Source organism: Morone saxatilis, unplaced genomic scaffold (assembly GCF_004916995.1).
Source record: "Morone saxatilis isolate NCDOM2014 unplaced genomic scaffold, NCSU_SB_2.0 Contig7, whole genome shotgun sequence".
Lineage (NCBI taxonomy): Eukaryota > Metazoa > Chordata > Actinopteri > Moronidae > Morone > Morone saxatilis.
In genome coordinates this window covers 341,198-358,062 of record NW_023340246.1, presented here as the reverse complement: position 1 = coordinate 358,062, position 16,865 = coordinate 341,198, and the positions used below count along the sequence as shown (strand labels likewise).

Genomic DNA, 16,865 nt, shown 5'->3' with positions numbered 1-16,865 from the left:
GATTTGTGCTTCGCTCACATGTGGACAGGATTTTAACACCAGTGACGGGAACGTGCTTGTGTGTTGTGATACAGCCTCAGACAGGCGAGTGCGTGATGAACCTCGCAGTTTGCTTTAATAACGGTTAATCAGCATACCTGTTCTTAGACCGCGCGAGTGTGTTTCCGTTGTAGATCGCCCCTCCAGAGGCGACAAATGATACGATGGAAAATTTAGAATTGAGCCTGTCATCACTGGGCACCATATCCAGACATGTTGACAAAAGTCACAACGAACTGAGCCAATATCTGTCCAAACAGGTAAGATATGTTGATTCCTGGCTTGTATGGAACACTTTAATGTGTTTGGAGTGATTTATTTCCACACTGTGACTCAAAACGTGTCCTGTGTGCAGCATGCAGTGACATTCCCTTCACATGTCAGTAATCACTGTACAAATGACATCATTTTAGTGCATATTGTGTCAGTAAAATTCTTCTGCTGCCTTGCTAATCCCTAGGATGTTAATATATTGAAGAAACATTGATTTCTGTGTGGCTTTTATGTCAATCAGTCCATATTTCAGTTGGGACCTTCCTGCCATATGATCTCTCCTCAGATATGGAGCCAGCAGGACAGGCAGTGTATTCTGGAGTGTTTGGCCCAGCTGCTGCTGGAGAAGGACTACACTTTGCTGATTGCTCGACACCTGCGACCTCTGGTCCTGGACCTGTTGGAGCGCAATGCAGAGAGGGTCAAAGCTGGTGGCAAGATCAACCATGACCTCCACGAGCGCCTGTGTGTGGCCCTCAGCAAACTCCTCGGCATCAGTCCTGATGCACAGGCGTAAGTGGACTCTTATTCTCTTGACAGTGAGCGTGGGAAATGTCCCCTTTCTTCACCTTAGCCTGTGCCCCCTCCTATCAGTTCTCAGTTTGTACACCCACAATTCCTTTTCTTGCCTCTTCTCTCCTCACACCTGAGTCCCTCCCACCTGAGGTGCAAGTGGAGGAGGTGAGGAAAGAGTCGAGGCAACAGGTTTTTTAACAAAATGAGACGTCCTTGCTTCACGCCTCTTATACGCCATGTGCTGAAAAGAATTCTGCGAAGGTGCACCTGTGCACCTCCAGCAAGCCTCCTCTATCCTCAAGATGTTTATTCGGTATTGAGACGTCCTTGGTTTCTGGGTCATAGGCGGGATGACGAGGAGACGAGTTAGTAAAAATTATAAAAATGAGTAGACAAAGCCAGGCTAGCTGTGTCTCCCTGTTTTCGGTTTTTATGTTAAACTAGGCTAATTATGTCTTGACTCCAGCCTTGGACATGAGATCAATATCTATGTTCTCATATACCTCTCAGAAAGAAAATGTTGAACTACTCCTTTTAACTTATAACTCAGGACCCTTGTCTGCTCAGTTGATGTCATGATTTTGTTACTTGAGGGTCGGAGGTCTTGCTGCAGTTGCACTTTGCCCAGATGGTGGTCCAGTCTCGACTGCAGCCACATTAAGTGTACAAAGCTGCAGTAGGGTAGCTATTATAGTATACCATTAGTAGTCCAAAAATTCTACAGCATAGAATCTGTGGTATGAAAGACTTTTAATTTCTGCAAAAAAGAACAAAAAATATATAGTTTCTCCTTTGTGCTTGTAAGGGGAGGGTGTAGCGAGAGAGTTCCTCAAGGTCTTGGTGTCTGAATGTGGTATTTTGGAGGAATACTTGACAATTTGGATCTCTCTTTTTTTGTGAACAACCCAACAACTGCTGCAACAGCATATGAGATATAATGGAGCATGGAATGGCCATCATACTTCTATCATAATGTTCCAATCCCTTATACACGCTAAACTTTAAATATTTGCATAGGTGATGAGAGTGTGCTGAGCTGTATCTTTAAAGAATCTTAAAGTTTACAGTTTTCAGATGTATACCACTTCTATGTGGCATATACTTTATACCTGCCATCTCCCCCTAAAGATCCCGCTAAAAAAGACAAATATTATTGTACTACTAATACTGTTGTACTAATAATACTATTGTAGTGAGGGTTGGAGTGGAAGAGGTTAAAGGGTTAGTGATTTAGTATTGCTCTTTCACTAAGTTGAGGGACTTGCGAGAGACAGTTAAAAAGGAAAGAATGGTCTAGGTTGGTAAAAAAGAAGCTGAAATAGCCTAACTTTAATTCCTGGTATTTGTCCAAAAATCCTGGGTGGTCTTGCACTCAAACAGACGCCGAGGCAGGAACCAAAGCCAGCATCTCTGCAGGATACATTCCACCCTGACTCACTTTCTCCTTCTCTCCATAAGGTTTGCTGCAAGGTACTTCAACGATGCCCCCCCAGTGTATCAGAGGCTCTTCTTCACCAGTGAAGAGTCATCGGCTGTTCAGTATGGCCCCAGGAGGATGAAGCTGCGGGACCTCATGGGAGCCACCCTACGTTTTCTCCAGAGTGACTGTGCAAAGTTTCGAATTCTCTGGGACTGGAGTCCCTGCGTCTCACAGCTGCTCACCAGCGACGTCATGGTGCGAGGGTACGTACCGGCTTCCTCTTTAGACTCACAGAGGCTTTATGGGCCATGCAGGGTAACCGATCCTTAACCACATGGTGGCTTCATTGGTGTGTAATTAGTAATATTACTGCTAAATTTCTAAAAGTTAAAAAGAAAAAGGCAATGAAGCGAGGGAGTTGCAATTTGCAATCTTACTGCTTGATGCCATTAAATCCTATATGGTGTTCCTTTAACCATAAATTTTTGTTTGCATCTAGTTTCGCTTGTTTACAGTCAGCTACATACAGTATGTGTGAGATTTATACGGTGTTACCGTAATGAAATAATGCCAGGTGTTCCTGTTTTTCCAACACTGCATTAATGCAGCAAAAGACGATTTAAGCACAGCTAACCTGAAGGGTAGCGACGTTAATGTGTAGCAGTATAATTTCATGTAGTAATGCTAGTTTGAGCCCAGTTTGGCAGTGTACATGTTTGAAGGACAATATGTTGTTGGATGGCTAACCAGACTCAATCCACTGTTTGTCAGTTCCGATCTGATTCCACTAAGTGAGTTTGGATATCTGCTGATACTGGTGCTACTTAATTAAACTGGTAATATTGTACGATGCAGCCCAAATTCCACACCTCATAATGTTGGCTTTATACACATAACAAGTTGGTGTCTAACTTATTACTGTGTTTCAAGACTAAAATATCTCCAATCTAAGGACGTGTTGAGTCGTGTGACGTTACGGCACGAAAAACACAGGGACTACTGGATATCTTTGTAAAACTGTTTAATTACCAATTCAGTCATTTGTGCTACAACATTTTGCCTATGGGCTTAAAATCGCCTTATTATATACTTACACTAGTCTGATATCTGATATGTGAATTAGGGCAGTATTGGCCCCTGATGCTGAAATTGGATCAGAACAGTTTTAACCTGCCAGAAGCTAAAATTATTAAGAAAAAACACAAAACTGACAACTAAGTCATCTTTTCAACATTTCCTACCAGCTGTTTACAACTATAGTATGTCAAATGGAAACAAGCACAGCTCAGTGTGGAAACTGACATGGACATTTTTTTTATGTCTGTTTGGGATTAGTGCAAAATATCCCTTCAGACTCCAATGGGAGACTTCAAATGTGTTCATAGTTTCCTGCAGTTTATAGTTAAGACCCTCTGTTCTTCTCTTCCCACATTTGTCTTCACAGCTTTTTTACACAGTTTTGCTTTCTGCATGCTTGCCAAACAAATGAAATATACTGTATTATTCTCCCATTGTCTCTACCAGGTACACTGCCCATTGTTTAGCGCTGGTCTCTCATATGACTGATAATCAGAAAGCCATCTTTCTGAGAAAGGTGCTCACAAGTGATGAGATCCTGCACATGAAAATTAAGTATGTACCTTTTTTTTTTTTTTATCTATTGTCATATATAGGATTGAGTATTATGGGAAATTGTTAGTTTCAGTACTACTCTTGAAACCTGTCTCTAAGCACATTTTCACTATATTTAATTATACATACCACTGTTTACTGTATATATTCTCTTTAACATTTCTGTTCATAGAATGAATGATGTGTTCATAAACTTGAAGTTGTTTTCAAACCTGTGTGTCATGTCTTTTTTCTTCGTTCCTTGTTTAGAGCTTTGGAAGAAACTCAGCAGCTGGAGGTGGAGAAAGCCCTGGTGTTAGCTAATCAGGGCTCTGTGATGTGGCGGCAGGAAAAAACTAATAAGTTCACCAGGGGCCAGGTGGTATCAGAGGACCTGTCCCAGAATGTGGTGGCAGTCTGTGGTGTTGTCCTACCCAGGATAGTTCCCAGACAGGCTGAACAGGTATGTACCCTTCGGTTTGTCACATAAAATAGTCTCTGCTGTTGATCCTTTTGGTCCTAATGTTTTCTCTGTTTGCAGATGAACCAAAAAGATCTGGTGCTGGTAGACTCAACCTGCCGTAATCTTAGAAGGCTGGCACTGGCTGTGGCTTCCCAGAAGCCAGTGCTGCTTGAGGGTCCTATCGGATGTGGTAAAACTGCACTGGTAGAGTTTATGGCTGCTGTGACAGGACACACAAAAGCTACAGATATCCTCAAGGTCCAGCTCGGGGATCAAACTGACAGCAAGGTGAGAGAGCATGGACTCTAAACTCCACCAATTTTCACATAATGTCTTCTGTGGTTTTGGAGGGAGCTTTCCAATAATTCAAAAATAACCCTGATGATGTCATAAGGATTTTATCAAGGTTAGCTCTGCTCGGGCTGTAAGCTTAACATTTTAATGTAAACCTTCCTGTGGGTTAAATTAAAGACACTATGGAGTTGCAGTTTGAGAATTGTAAGAACCACTGGTTTTGTAGCTTGGCCCATACTAGGGACTAAAAGCCTCCTTTATCTTGCTTAGATATGCTACGTGCTAGGCTCGTCGGGGTCATCCCTATGTTCCCCGGGTCCTATGTTCCCTGCTAAGGTTAGGGTTAGGGTTAGGGTTAGGGTTATCCCCGGCCCAATACAAAGCGGGGAACATAGGTATGCTCCTGGCTCGTCCGTGTTGATAAGACAGCACATAACTATGTAACTAGCTAGGTAATGATTGGTGTACTTAGCTATCTGTTAGCTAGTGTTTTTGCAAACATTAGATTAGCCTGTATTTTTCTTTAGCGAAAACACTAGCTAACTAGCTAGCTAACGATGCAGATTAGCTGGCTGGTTAGCTACCATTTTGCTACATTTGATAACTAACTTAAGATGTGAAATCACATCTTAATGAATGTCGCTTTTATTTTTTAACCATCTTCAAAATGTGTCTTTTCAACATAGATTAGCCTAGCACATAGCATATCTAAGTACAGGACAGGAGGAAGTTGGCAACTGTAGGTGTAGGAAGGGTAAGTTAAGTTTTTTTCTGTCCCCTGTGAGTCGCTCAACTTTATGGAAGTGCAGTACTAAATCAGTGGAGTGCCCCTTTGACATTCATGGGAGGTAAGATAGAAGGCTGAGAAATGTGTGAATGTGTTTTGTTTGTTTTACAGATGCTGCTAGGGATGTACCGTTGTACTGACATACCTGGGAAGTTTGTGTGGCAGCCAGGAACGCTGACACAAGCTGTATCTAAAGGCCAGTGGATCCTCTTGGAAGACATTGACCATGCTCCTCTGGATGTGGTGAGTTTCTGAACCTGTTGAGAACTGTGTAGAATAAGACCTTTTGTAATTTTCAGTTCCAACACATACTCAATATAACATGGGCTTGCACCATATAACCAATAAACAGGTGATTTTTAGTACTAAGCCTTCTGAATATTACCTGTTTAATGTGAATATATCATGTCCATAAACCACGACTGGACTTTTTCTTTTAGATATCTGTGCTCCTGCCTCTGATGGAGAACAAAAAGCTGATGATTCCAGGACGGGAGGACTGTATTGATGTTGCTCCTGGATTTCAGTTCTTTGCAACCCGAAGGTAATAATATCATTACATTCTAAACATACTTCTGCTTGGCTGCTCTAGTTTAGAGTGTTTGTATGCACTTGAGGGATGTTATTGATACCAGCTATTGTTGGTAACCTGATTATCTTTATATATTTATATATATCTTTTAGCGTGTATATTATCGTGTGTCCTCACAGTCCGTCAGTCTGTCAACATGCACATCCCGCTTATAAATACCACAGGATAGCCCGTGTTCAGCCTCTATGATGCATTGTTAAGCTCTCAGCGAGTTTCAAACAGTCTAAGCTGAACAGCAATTACTTGGAATACTACTGGAGGTTTAGGATAAGAATTATGAAAAGGTCCTTGCATGGGGCCCAATGTGACAGGACGAGGACTCACAGCTGTACACACAAACAGTGACAGAGGCAATTGTGTGATCAATGAAAACGGCGAACTTGAGAAAGTAGGTCATATCAGGTCGACTTTACCTGGCCAGATTGTCTGTTATTGAAAGGTACAAAAGCTGTCAGACACATAGTATGCTTGTGTACCTCAGGATATACTACAGCGGTGGCAGTTGGCACAAACCACAGAACTCTCATGCAGCACTGCTGGACAAGTACTGGACCAAGCTGCAAATGGGCAACATGGCACGAGAAGAGCTGAAGAAGGTGAGTGTTGTTGACCTGTTAGGGCGGGACTACTTACCTTGTCTTCATTCATTCTTTCAGTACATAGAACTTGATGACACCATGTTATTCCCTGCAGAGCTCCACCCAGCTTCACCCAGACTCAAAGTCTTATCAGAGTCACTGAAACACCTGTGTGGCTGTGCATTTAATATTGTTGTCAATACTTTTTTTTACTTACTTTTAAATACTTTATTTTCTCTGTAAAAATATAACTACACTAATTATGTTCTTAACCTGTATTATTAGCATACCCTCTGTCTGTGTGTGTAGGTGCTCATCAGCAGGTATCCTAGGCTGACAGTGGTGTCAGATCGTCTCCTGGATATCTACTGCCAGCTGACTGGGGAGAGACACTCTGACCTAGACCCGAACAGTCCCCAAACCCCTGACGGTAGTCAGCAGCACACGTCTGAGGACAAAAGCACACCGCTGGAGGGGAGAGCCCTGTCACTGAGGTGAGGCCCAGCTCCCTGCTGTTTCTACTCTCACTTTACTTCCTTTGTCTGCTGTTTTCATTAAATACATTGATGTTTTATACTGAGATAGATTTCAGGATGACGACAAAATCTAGATAGACGACTTTTGTGTGAATTTTATTCATGACAAAAACAAAAGCTGCAGACTATTATTCTTATTGTGATCAGTTTAGCATGAGTCTAGCATGAGTCTAGTATGAGCCAGCAAACACACGGATGCAGTCTGGCTGCCAATATTCCAGTGACACATAAATGGAATTTGATATTAACATTAATCAAACCTTGTGTTGCTGTCAGACAGAAATTTGTTGCTACATTTTCAGTTTTGTATACTTACTTTTTTCTATTCATTCTTTCCTATTGAGAAATATCTGCTTTAACATTAAATGCAATAGGAGTGAGTGCAGAAGAATGGTAGTTTAGATTTCAGTTTAATGAGAGACTCCATACTATTAGACTTCTTTTTTTGCAGCCAATGGAGCTGCCCTCCTGCTGGTCATAACATAGAATGCAGGTTTAAGTATCGGCTTCACTTCACAGACCTGAAATCTCTGTCCATTATAATAGCAATAGGGGATTAATAAAGTATATATCTTATCTTGTCTCTCTCATTAATTATATGCTGTCAATGACTGTCACTGTCTAACAAAGTCAAAAGTTTTAATCATAATAGAGAATATGCTGTTTGGATTATGGTTATAAGGCATGGGTGTGGGATTTGTACTAAAACATTATCAAGGTTCACTGAAGACTTGGTTATGTGCAGCTGAACAGCTGACTATACATATATCTTAGAAAGACCAAGGTGTGAGTTTAGGTTCACTCAGCACCATCCATTACAGCAATGGTTCTCAAACTGGGGAGCATTCCTTTTCATTTCAAGTTTATTTGATATGGACAGATATAGGGGCCTTTAAAATAACACACATAAAACATGTGAAAAGACAGCACTGTTAAACTGTGTGATGCAGTATGTTGGCTGTTGCAGGAACAGCAGTATGACTTCCTGTCATATTCATACAGTACACATACATATTCATACACATACATACATACTCATCAGTCTGAACTTGGGACAGATTTGCGACTTACTTGTAACTTGCAATGACAATGACTTGGTCCCAGCTCTGCAGGGACATGCAGGGACATGTGCCGTTTACACGATCTTGATATAACAACCATTTGTCACATGGTGTCTGGCCTCTCTGCTCCCAAACAGCTGGCCTTTTCCCTGACAGTCATCATCAGTGGGGGGCAGACATACAATGCTTCAGCCCCCCTTTTAGCCTTACATCCGTCAGAATCCCCCGAAATCAAAACTACCAGCCAGTCTGCAGCAGCAGCAACCCCGACTTTAATTAGCTTTCCACTAGCTACTGCTGCGTTCGATTAGGTTATTGAGTGGACTGTCCTCTGTGTGAGGGGGCTGGGATCACAGATTCTGCAGGTCGTGCCGGGGCATTCTCATTAGGTAACAGGTTTATAAATGCCTCCTCGCTTAGAGACATTACTTATTTGCCCTGGTGCTTTTTTTTAAGTTTCCAGATGCTTTTACTGTGGTCCATACAAGGTGTTAGTGAAGAACCAGCCATTAATCAATGTGTCTGCATTTTCCATGCTCTGCACTTCAATAGTACATATGCTTTTCATGGATCGATGTAATTAACTTTATAGCTCGGCCTGTGATGCACATATGTGTTGGACTAGGTCATTAGGGTTTATGGTATTGAAAAAGATACATTTTACTTAGGTCCATGTTTTTTGATGTTAACTTACTGTTTCACCTTTCACTATTTAATACTTTAAGCCTGTGGGCCGAAATGATACTTCCATACCAAGTCGATACAAAATTTTGAAAACCTGGTGGTACTCGTTTTTCTACAGTACTGTATTGGATCAGGACTCAGTATCAGCAGATATTAAATGGGGATCAGGGGCATAAACTTGATTATAGTATCTGTGGGGAGCATAACAGATCCACCGGATGCCCACACTGTAGGGGATCCGGTGGCTCTGTAATGCTGTGTAACTGCTGAGTAATATAGTTTGGGTTTGTCCCCTTAAAGGGAAGAGAACTGCACTCTCCACCTCCATCATCAAAACACCAAATGAGGGAATATCTTTTGGAAGAATGGTGTTTATTCCCCTAGTAGAGTTCCAGAGACTGTAGAATCCATGCCAAAGTGGTTTGAAGCTGTTCTGGTAGCACTTTGTGGCCCAAAACCTTACTAACTCATGTTATGTTGTTTTTTCCTTTAATTTGTCACCTGTTTGTGTATTCTTTTAACAATATGACAATAACCAAAAACAAGGGAAATGGTAAATTATATACATTTTATGTTTCCATATTTTGAAAGTAAAGGTTTCCACACACTTAGATCCATGCATCTGTCCTTCATCAGAGCATTCCACACCATGTACTCTGGTAAAGGTCAGATAGACTGACTCCTGCATGTTTCCATATTTTGAAACTTGTTCAGAGAAAGCATTTAAAACTGAAATCATCATTCAGTCCAGCAGGTGTCATTATATTAAGCATTGAAATCGAGAAAATATTTTTTATTAATACTGATTGTAGCTGAGTGTGTCTCACTCTGCAGCTACCTCATTATCCAGAAATTCCTTACTACTGTCTCATTGTTTCTTAATGTATATTCGTTATGATTCCACAGGGACCTTCTGAAATGGTGTGAGCGGATCAGCGTTAACTTTGACAGCACCTCATCAGCCACAGCACATCATGTCTTCCAAGAGGTTAGTGGGTTTGATTTCTAGTAAACAAGTATAAAGCTGTATATCTTTCCCACACACCTGCCAGAAAATAGTATTTAGTTGTAGGAAGGTAATTATGTATCATGTTAAATCATGATAGAAATACGTGAAGATTCAAATTGGTGAGATGAAAAATGAATTGAGTGATACTCTTTTTAAACAGCGGAGGGCACTATCTCCTTTAGACTTTCCTTGTTTAATTTCCTACGTCAATTTCATCAGTAGCTGTATCAAGCAGCAAAGACATCAGTTTCACTTTTACAAAGAAAAGAATATATACATTGTTTTGCACAGTTTAAACCCTACCTCAAATGACAAAGAAAATATAAGAGAAAATATATTTTGTGGACTTTTGTCTGAGGAATAAAGAACCTTTTTTCATTCATAATTTGTCTTTGTCTAAAAAATTTAATTTGTTAAAACATATCGGGATAAAATCATATTGTAAACCTAATATCATGAATTGTATTGAATCGTGAGTTGAATGTATTAATCCATCCTTATTTAGTTATATTTAGTTCTGTACAGCTTAGTCATCCATCTGGAATTCCCACTTCTAAATTTAAGGCTGTATATTTGCAAGAATCTGTAAAATACGTATAACGATAAAGGGGTTACGATTCTATATATCACGATATATTGTGATACCATAAGCAAGGCAATATATTGCTTTTTCTAATCCAATTTTAGAAAAAACTAATAGTATATAGAACACTCCATTATATGCATCCATTAAGTGATGCCTCTTTGTGGTGTTTTCTTTGTCAGGCTCTTGACTGCTTCACAGCCATGCTGTCTCGTCCTGAAAGTCGACTGCGAATGGCTGAGATTATTGGAAGCAAGCTCAACATCTCCAAAGAGAAGGTATTCAGCAATCCTTTTTTTGTAAAACATTTGAATTTGGATAGCTTATTTATGCAAATCACCCCCTGACAGTATTGATTGATTGAAAAAGTGTTTTTGACTTTAATGTGATGAAAATTTCCGCCCTTTGGAATTTGAGAATTGCTGTAATCACTATTAAAAAACGTCTTCCTCCTTTAACATGATATTCTACATTTTATACAAAAAATCCTGTTGTGGTTTTGATTCCTGGGTGATGTTTGTTTCCAGGCCCAGCATTTCTGCCAGATGTATCAGCCTGGCATTGCGCTGACCGAGCTGGAGGCCTCGGTGGGCAGAGTGACTTTGGGTCGAAAGCAGACTGAAGCGGTGCAGCTGAGTGTGTAAGTGGGACATCCTGCCCACCCGCCCCCTTTGTCCTCTGTTTACACCACATATGCATCAGCTAGTTGCTGTGCCAATCTTCACCTACTGATAGAAACAAATAGACCCCCTGCTGTTAAATTGAATAAACATCGAATTGATTTCAAAGTACATTATTGTAAACAAACCCATCTAATGGCTCAGCCATCAGGACATGCCCAAATATTCACATTGATTCTTTCAAAAGCCAATATGAAAGGGTGTCAGACTAAAAACTAATTAAGTGTGACTTTTTGTAGCAGTGTGCCAAAACTGAGATTAGTGTGTGCAGTATGCCATGAGGGCATAACACCATCGAAAGTAATCTGATGGTGTAACTAAAAGGCACACTGATGTTTGATCTTTTAGATATTTTAAACTTTTATAGGTCACTGTCTTGATTCATTCTAATCTAATAAAGTGATTGAAAGGGAGTGATGTAACTTAAAAAACTTCTTTCTTTCTTCTTCTTCTTCTTTCTTTTAAAAATGGAAAGTTGAAAGTCTTAAGTATATATATTTTTTGGCTTTTATTGCCTTTATGATAGTGACAGTTGAAGCCAGACAGGAAAGGGGGGCAGAGAGAGGGTATGACACGCAGCAAAGGGTCGCAGGTCTGATTCGAACTCTCGGCCGCTGCAGCCGGGCGCCCCAAGTGTTACTCATTTTAACACACCCTGTGGTGTGTTACAGCCTCACTTGGTCTGCTATGAAAAGTAGCTTATAGTGGCTAATGTTAGCTAATTGCAGCTAAATGTCCAGCAGACACTACAAACCACACCCCCTACAAACCACGCCCATTATCATAATTTGTTCGTGCTGAAGGCAGTTGAGCAGCTACAGAGTCCAAAACACACCCACTTGTACAGGACGTTATGGTGGCTGAGGAGAATAGACCATAGCAGATCAAAAATTTAAAATGAAAGGTATAATAAAGGTAGCAATTTGACCACTATTAAGCAAAGAAATAAGGGTAACCAATTTGTTTGTTAATGTTTTGATGTTAAATATTTAATAGGATTTAAAAACAGTATTTTAAGCTTCAAGTTCAAACTTGTTTAAATAATAAGTGTTTTTAATAATAAGTACTATGAGACTATGACACCAGTATCTACATACAAAGAATACAACAGAATGTGCAATCAGTAGATGTGTTTTTTATTACCATGAACAGGGACAACCAGACATTTGCTGCCACACGTCCCTCTGCTGTGCTGTTGGAACAGCTGGCAGTGTGTATATCCAAAGGGGAGCCTGTTCTTCTGGTGGGAGAGACAGGAACTGGAAAGACCTCCACTGTACAACACCTGGCCAGAGTCACAGGTGAGCTCAGGAACCTAGTCGGGCTGTGGCTCAGCAGGTAGAGCTGCTTGTCCACTTGTTGGTGGTTTGATCTATATATATATATATAAAGATTCTCTATTGTGTGTTCAATCCAGGACACAGGTTACGGGTTGTGAACATGAACCAGCAGAGTGACACTGCCGACCTGCTTGGAGGGTGAGTGCACACAAATTGTACCTAAATAACATAAACATAAAATTTTCCGTCACAAATTTCATGTCTCTAATATGAAATACTATCTGTCATTTCTGTTTATTAAAACCTTTTTGTGCTGCAACTGAGGGCAAAATCTAACCAAACACGGCATCATGTTAAAAAACTAGAATTATTGAGAATTATTGAAAACAGCTGTTGAATTGACAAGCAATCCACAAATGACATCCTTTTAGTCAGGGTCTCTGGTTTTGGATGAGCAACATTCAACTCTGCACTTACTATAATGGAGTCTAATGCAAAAGGATCATTCCCTGTCTACACACTACAGCAACAAAGCAATGAGCATGTAAGATTATTATCTGCAATAAAATCTTATCTCTCATGGGTAGTGCATTCAAGCACCTCAGTTTTACGCCGCTCTACTAATTAACTTTCATTCAACATTTTTTGCTCTAGGTCTCAAAAATACAATTGTTTTTAAGATGAGAATGTAAACATAACTGTGTGTTTAGCAGAAACTAGATATTATGTTTCTCCTGAATTACAGAATACTCCCAAAGAAGTGCAGAGTGGTTCTGTATCATTAGCTATGTTTACATGGACCCTAATATTCCCATTATAATCAGTTTTAACTCTCTGTGGAGAGTTTGTGTTTGATACAAACTCTTAAACAACTGAACATCATTGAATGCCTAGACAGTAGGGAAATAAGAATGACCTATTCAAAAGTCCATGAAAAAAGTGTAAAAAAATTAAAAACTGCTGAAAAAATTTGAAGACTATTATAAGGCTAAATCCCAAAACAATAAAAGTGGATCTGACCATCAACTTACACAGTTGTTCTGATTAAATGCGTCGGCACAAGTAAACACCAGACCTTTTGTTATGGAGCAAATGGTTTAGAATTTTCTGTCTCATACAGGTACAAGCCAGTAGACCACAAGCAGATCTTGCTCCCCCTGCGGGAGGCCTTTGAGGACCTGTTCTCCCAGACATACTCCAGGAAGCAGAACCTGACCTTCCTAGGTCATGTGCAGACCTGTTTTAGGGGCAAGCGCTGGCAGGATCTGCTCAAGCTCATGGACCACGTCTGCAAGTCTGCCCTCACCAAGGAGCTGCAGGAGAAGTCAAATGGTAGTGCACTAAAGAGAGTAACCAATGATAACAGTTAATAATACTGACTCCTGTAGCACAGTAAAATATTTCTTGTGTACTTGTGCAGCTGCCTTCCTGCAGGAGCAGTGGGAGGCGTTGGCCACCAAGCTGAGCCAGACCCAGCAGCAGATCCGAACCTGTGAGACAGCCATGGTCTTCGCCTTTGTGGAGGTAAAGAAACAATATCTTGTTGAAGGGCACCCTGGATGCCTAAAGAGTTTGTGACCTGAGCTTTATTCCTGTATAGCCTTGGTGAAGCAGCTCTCACCTCTGTGTGTTCCTCTGCAGGGGACATTAGCTCAGGCAGTAAAGAAGGGCCACTGGATCCTGCTGGATGAGATCAACCTGGCAGCAGCAGAGACCCTGGAGTGTTTGAGTGGACTGCTGGAAGGCAACGCTGGATCTTTGGTGCTGCTGGACCGTGGGGACACTGGTGAGGACTTCAATCACCCATGCTGTAGGGTTGGGGTTTGATAGCATTTTTAAAAATCTGAAACCAGTATCTTGTCTGTTTATCAAATCTAAATCCTTTTAAATCCCTGATTGAATACATTTGAATTCCACTTTCAGAAGATAACAATAATAATAAGTGTATAGGTTGAGTCGAGCTTTTTGCTTTTTGTTGGTAGAAACATTTTTTAGTGGCAGTCTAAATAGTGTTCACAACCAGCACCAAAGCACTAAATCAAGAGGCTACAACTAGTTCTGCTAAACTTCTAAGTATGCTGGCTTAATGTGACATGCACAAATTTGTCCAGATTTTTATCATTAACAAATATATTTGTTCTTTTTTAAAAATATTCCTTACAATATTAATATTGTTGTGTTTTTTTTAATCATAGAGCCGCTCGTACGCAACCCAGACTTCCGACTCTTCGCCTGCATGAACCCAGCTACTGATGTGGGCAAGAGAAACCTGCCTCTGGGCCTCAGGAACAGGTGAGAGTGTGTAGAAGTGAAGGAAAACTGAAAGTCTCAATAACGTCACGCTAGACTGAGCTACTATTTTATTACTATTACTATTACTGTTTTATTTAAAAAAAATAATATACATGAAATTTAAAAATGACAATTTAAAGAGGTAAAAACCTCAACACAGCAATAATGCATGTCTCCATTCATTAGATACATCCATACAAAATTGAATTCTAAAATGATTGTTCCATTTGTAAACCTGCTCTGTGTGTGTGTGTGTGTGTGTGTGTGTCCCAGGTTTACTGAGCTGTATGTGGAGGAGCTGGAGAATGAGGGAGACCTGCGGATTTTGGTTTCAGATTACCTCAAGTTCTTGAATCCACACAGGAATGTCATCAGTGGCATCATAAGGTTAGCCTTTACATAATGTTGCAGCAGTAAAAACAAGTCAATGTTCTTAACAGCGCTCAAAGCCACTGTGCCCTCAGAAGTCTTTGTAAGTTACACTGAAGTTAAGTTATATTTCAGTATGCAAGTTATACTGAATATCTACCTTATTTGTGCAACTTGTTGAGATCATGGAGACTTGTTGAGAGGCACTACACAGGCTACAAAAAGTAATGGGTTTAAACATGAAATAGTGACTGGGGCCTTTTGAGTGCACCAGGGCTTTATTTGAAGCAGGCTTATGTTAGAGACAGGCCTTTATTTCGAGTTCCTTGGAATTGATTTGAAGTATATTTGTTCATATTTTAGTACAAAGCCTTGTTTTCTGATATGCTTCCACTTGCCCTGTTACATTTCTGTTAAAACCCACACCCAACCCAACACTTTCTGTATCTTTTTCAAATTAAAAGCCCTCTAGTGTGTCAGTGAATAGAATCCCTTAATTTTTCAACAAGGCTTTTATTGTGAAATATTTGCAGCAGCATGTTGTGAATTGCACTTCTCCATTTCGGTACTTCAAATGTAGCTATTGCCATCTTGTAGCACTTGTACGTTACTCAAAATTACAGTTTGGCTGAGATATTACCACACCCACTGTAAAAATCGTACAATAACAATTTAGATGAATCCATAACAATTTGTAAAATTAAAGCAATGGAAATGTACATTATCTAACAGGCACCTGGAGTTTATCCCTTCTTTTTGTTTTGTCCCGGTCTCTATTTGTATGCCCAGCCATTATCCAAGACCAGGCTTTTATTTGACTACTGGATTTTGTTTGAGGAAATATAATAATCTGTATTTGTATTTATAGTAGATAGTAGAATTGAATCAAGTTGAATTGAAAATTAAATACAGGACAGAAAAGCACAGGGCTCTTTTTAATAAAGCTGTTAATACAACATTATCTGTCGTAAGATATTAGGCTTTATTATTGAAACTAAACAGGATTTCAAGTAGGGTTAGTACAGATATTTGCATAGCATTTCTGTCTCTTAGTAGGCTCTTAATGTACCTGTGACAATTGTGTTTGTGTGCAGTTTTTACCTAGCAGTACGAAAGGAGGCCAACTCACATCTGGTGGATGGAACAGGCCACAGACCCCACTACAGCTTGCGTACTCTGTGCAGGGCACTGAAGTACGTGGCAGCAAACCCCTGCCACAGCGTGCAGCGCTCTCTCTACGAGGTAAGAGGCTCTTTAAAAGGTCAGTTTGCTAAAATCCAAAAAAAAGAACATTTTCTTATTTACCACGAGGGATATTGAGACATGCCAGTAGTTTTGGTTCAGTGCCACCTTTTTTGCGGTATGGCTTTTGTAGTGTGACTTATTTTGACTTGCTGAAATTATTTCCATCCACATCACCTGCATGTATTCCAAGCTGACAAGTCTCTCCGATTCATCGTTGCAGGGTTTCTGCCTGAGCTTTCTGACTCAGCTGGACAGAAGTTCCCACCCTCTGGTCCAGAAACTGGTGTGTCAGCACATTCTGATGGGCAACGTAAAGTGTCTCAAACAAGTAAGATATTCTGAGAGCTAGTTCCTTGCTTTTAAAGTGCTGTGTTTTTACAGTTAATTTTGTATGTGTGCCAATGGATGTGTGGATATTTTTCATTTGAGCTGTAAAAATATCTTACTTTCAAAAACCGCAACAGTTGTTAGTCCCCAGAATCTTTATTAATCTCTAACAGGACTTTAATTCTAATTTCACCTGTCACCTATATTCAATTCAATTCAGTTCAAT

The 16,865-nt window shown here is 40.2% G+C and overlaps 1 protein-coding gene across 1 annotated transcript in view; it reads left to right on the top strand.

The window, feature by feature from the left end:
• Nucleotides 1-8: 8 nt before the first annotated feature.
• The window catches only part of mdn1 (midasin AAA ATPase 1), a 67,330-nt gene continuing 50,473 nt past the window's right edge, over nt 9-16,865 (top strand). The window contains exons 1-22 of the mRNA XM_035679070.1: nt 9-299; nt 599-825; nt 2,287-2,511; nt 3,773-3,880; nt 4,130-4,322; nt 4,401-4,610; nt 5,515-5,646; nt 5,844-5,947; nt 6,477-6,591; nt 6,883-7,067; nt 9,761-9,842; nt 10,629-10,724; nt 10,974-11,086; nt 12,279-12,427; nt 12,544-12,604; nt 13,527-13,738; nt 13,827-13,930; nt 14,048-14,192; nt 14,602-14,698; nt 14,972-15,085; nt 16,162-16,309; nt 16,533-16,640. Of these exons, the coding sequence (XP_035534963.1) occupies nt 204-299; nt 599-825; nt 2,287-2,511; nt 3,773-3,880; nt 4,130-4,322; nt 4,401-4,610; nt 5,515-5,646; nt 5,844-5,947; nt 6,477-6,591; nt 6,883-7,067; nt 9,761-9,842; nt 10,629-10,724; nt 10,974-11,086; nt 12,279-12,427; nt 12,544-12,604; nt 13,527-13,738; nt 13,827-13,930; nt 14,048-14,192; nt 14,602-14,698; nt 14,972-15,085; nt 16,162-16,309; nt 16,533-16,640 (3,024 nt within the window). The 5' untranslated portion in view covers nt 9-203. The remainder of the gene's footprint in view (nt 300-598; nt 826-2,286; nt 2,512-3,772; nt 3,881-4,129; nt 4,323-4,400; nt 4,611-5,514; nt 5,647-5,843; nt 5,948-6,476; nt 6,592-6,882; nt 7,068-9,760; nt 9,843-10,628; nt 10,725-10,973; nt 11,087-12,278; nt 12,428-12,543; nt 12,605-13,526; nt 13,739-13,826; nt 13,931-14,047; nt 14,193-14,601; nt 14,699-14,971; nt 15,086-16,161; nt 16,310-16,532; nt 16,641-16,865) is intronic.